Below are 1,915 nucleotides of genomic sequence, written 5' to 3'. Positions count from 1 at the left end.
TAAGCGCAGCTCCAAGTTGCGGCATTGTCAAATTAAGATAGAACATAATAATTGCCTCCAAATTAGAAAGAATCATGCTAATTAATTTTCCATTGTGTCCCAGCTACCTGTTGCCAACAATGGCGTGGAGACTGATGATGAGCTTCTCCTCCTCAGGCGAGAACCGCCCTCGCCGGATGTCGGGCCTCAGGTAGTTGATCCACCGCAGCCGGCAGCTCTTCCCACACCGCTGCAATCCTACATAGAAAAAACATGGCATTGCACCAAAATTAAGCAAAGCAAATGAATTCCGAGCCAGAGAGCCCCATCTTCAACTGGTCATCAAGGGGCAAAGCTATATACTCGTATGTTAATCGAATGAGAGAGGCCTGATCGAGGCAGCCGATCGAGATAGACGGATCAAGATTACGTACCGGCTTTCTCGGGGACCTCGCTCCAGCAGCCATATCCGTGGGTGGTGATGTAGCGGACGAGCTTCTCATCCTCCTCAGGAGACCACAGGCCCCTCTTCACCTTCTGCTGGTTGCAGCAAGAGTGATGCCCCATGCACACACCTCAGTTGAGAGATCAGATCGACCAGTGACTGATCTCAACACTGCAATGCACACTCCCTCTCAACCAATTTGGTAGCTGCTTATAGCTAGGGAAGCTAGCTAGCTATGTAGATCGTAAACAGAAATAATATATATTGAGGTGTCATGCATGCATGGATGAACTATCTTCTTCTGCTAGCTAGCTTAGTAGAACATGACATAGCATGCATGGAAGGAAGGAAGGAGGACGGATGGAGCATGCAAATGGTTGGTTGGTGTTTAGCCCCCCTTTTTAATATGAGCTCTTTGCCTTGGCCCTTTCCATCCATCTCTGGCTTCTGCCTCCTTCACTCTTCTGTTAATTAATTAATCAGAATTAAGATAACTAATATCTTGGTTAGTCTCTTCTTGTTTGCTTCCAGAGGGATCCTCCTAATTATAGCATGCGATATGTGCAAGAGGCATCATCTTGACACTTCATGTGCAAATTTTTCCTCCCTTGAGAGGGTCCTACCCTTTGGTGCTACTTTTCTATCTAACCCTATAGCGACAGGGCATCGAACCTGCTAGCTAGAGAATTATTCAATGGCGCATTCTAATCACTATTGTAATACTAGCTCGATACTAGATACCGGATGCATGACAGTGATCTTGAGGAGCGTATATATATACTAGAGTATAGTCAATTTTACATATACGTGCACCATAACTAACTGGACAAATCAACATGATCATGCTAGTTGTGTAAACCAAGATTGTCAAGTAGTGGTATTTATACTACTCCCTCCGTTCCTAAATACTTGTCTTTCTAGACATTTTAACAAGTGACTACATACGGAGCAAAATGAGTGAATCTACACTCTAAAATATGTCTACATGCATCCGTATGTAGTAGTTATTTGAAATGTCTAGAAAGACAAATATTTAGGAACGGAGGGAGTAGTATATATGAAGCACGCGCGACATGTATGCACATGTATACTCCCTCCGTTCCTAAATATAAGTCTTTTTAGAGATTCCAACAAGTGACTACGTACGGTGCAAAATGAGTGAATCTATACTCTAAAATATGTCGACATACATCCATATGTTGTAGTCCATTTAAAATGTCTAAAAAGACTTATATTTAGAAACGGAGGGAGTATATGCTGACATACATGCATGCAACGCATGCATGTCTTGAGCTGCATGTTGATGTTGTTGTCAAGAGAAAATCATATAAATATGTGGGTGCTGTCCCTTGTTGGTAGTTAGCAAGCAAACGTGAAGTTTGGTAGTCGGCGATCAATGTAGGCGTGATCTTGATGTTGAATTCGATGGAATCTATCAACCTCGACTACTTTCCCCCCGCTGAAATGAGCATTGATGTATACGTCCTGTCG

The 1,915-nt window shown here is 43.1% G+C and overlaps 1 protein-coding gene across 1 annotated transcript in view; it reads right to left on the bottom strand.

Moving 5' to 3' along the window:
• The window catches only part of LOC119341447 (transcription factor MYB15-like), a 2,626-nt gene extending 1,807 nt beyond the window's left edge, over positions 1–819 (bottom strand). The window contains exons 1-2 of the mRNA XM_037613323.1: positions 414–819; positions 108–237 (exon numbers count right to left, since the gene is read on the bottom strand). Coding sequence (XP_037469220.1) covers positions 108–237; positions 414–546 — 263 coding nt within the window. The 5' untranslated portion in view covers positions 547–819. The remainder of the gene's footprint in view (positions 1–107; positions 238–413) is intronic.
• Between the last annotated feature and the right edge of the window lie 1,096 nt (positions 820–1,915).

This window comes from Triticum dicoccoides, chromosome 7B (assembly GCF_002162155.2).
Source record: "Triticum dicoccoides isolate Atlit2015 ecotype Zavitan chromosome 7B, WEW_v2.0, whole genome shotgun sequence".
NCBI lineage: Eukaryota > Viridiplantae > Streptophyta > Magnoliopsida > Poales > Poaceae > Triticum > Triticum dicoccoides.
Note: the sequence above shows the minus strand (reverse complement) of the source record. Positions and strands in the feature narration are given on the sequence as shown.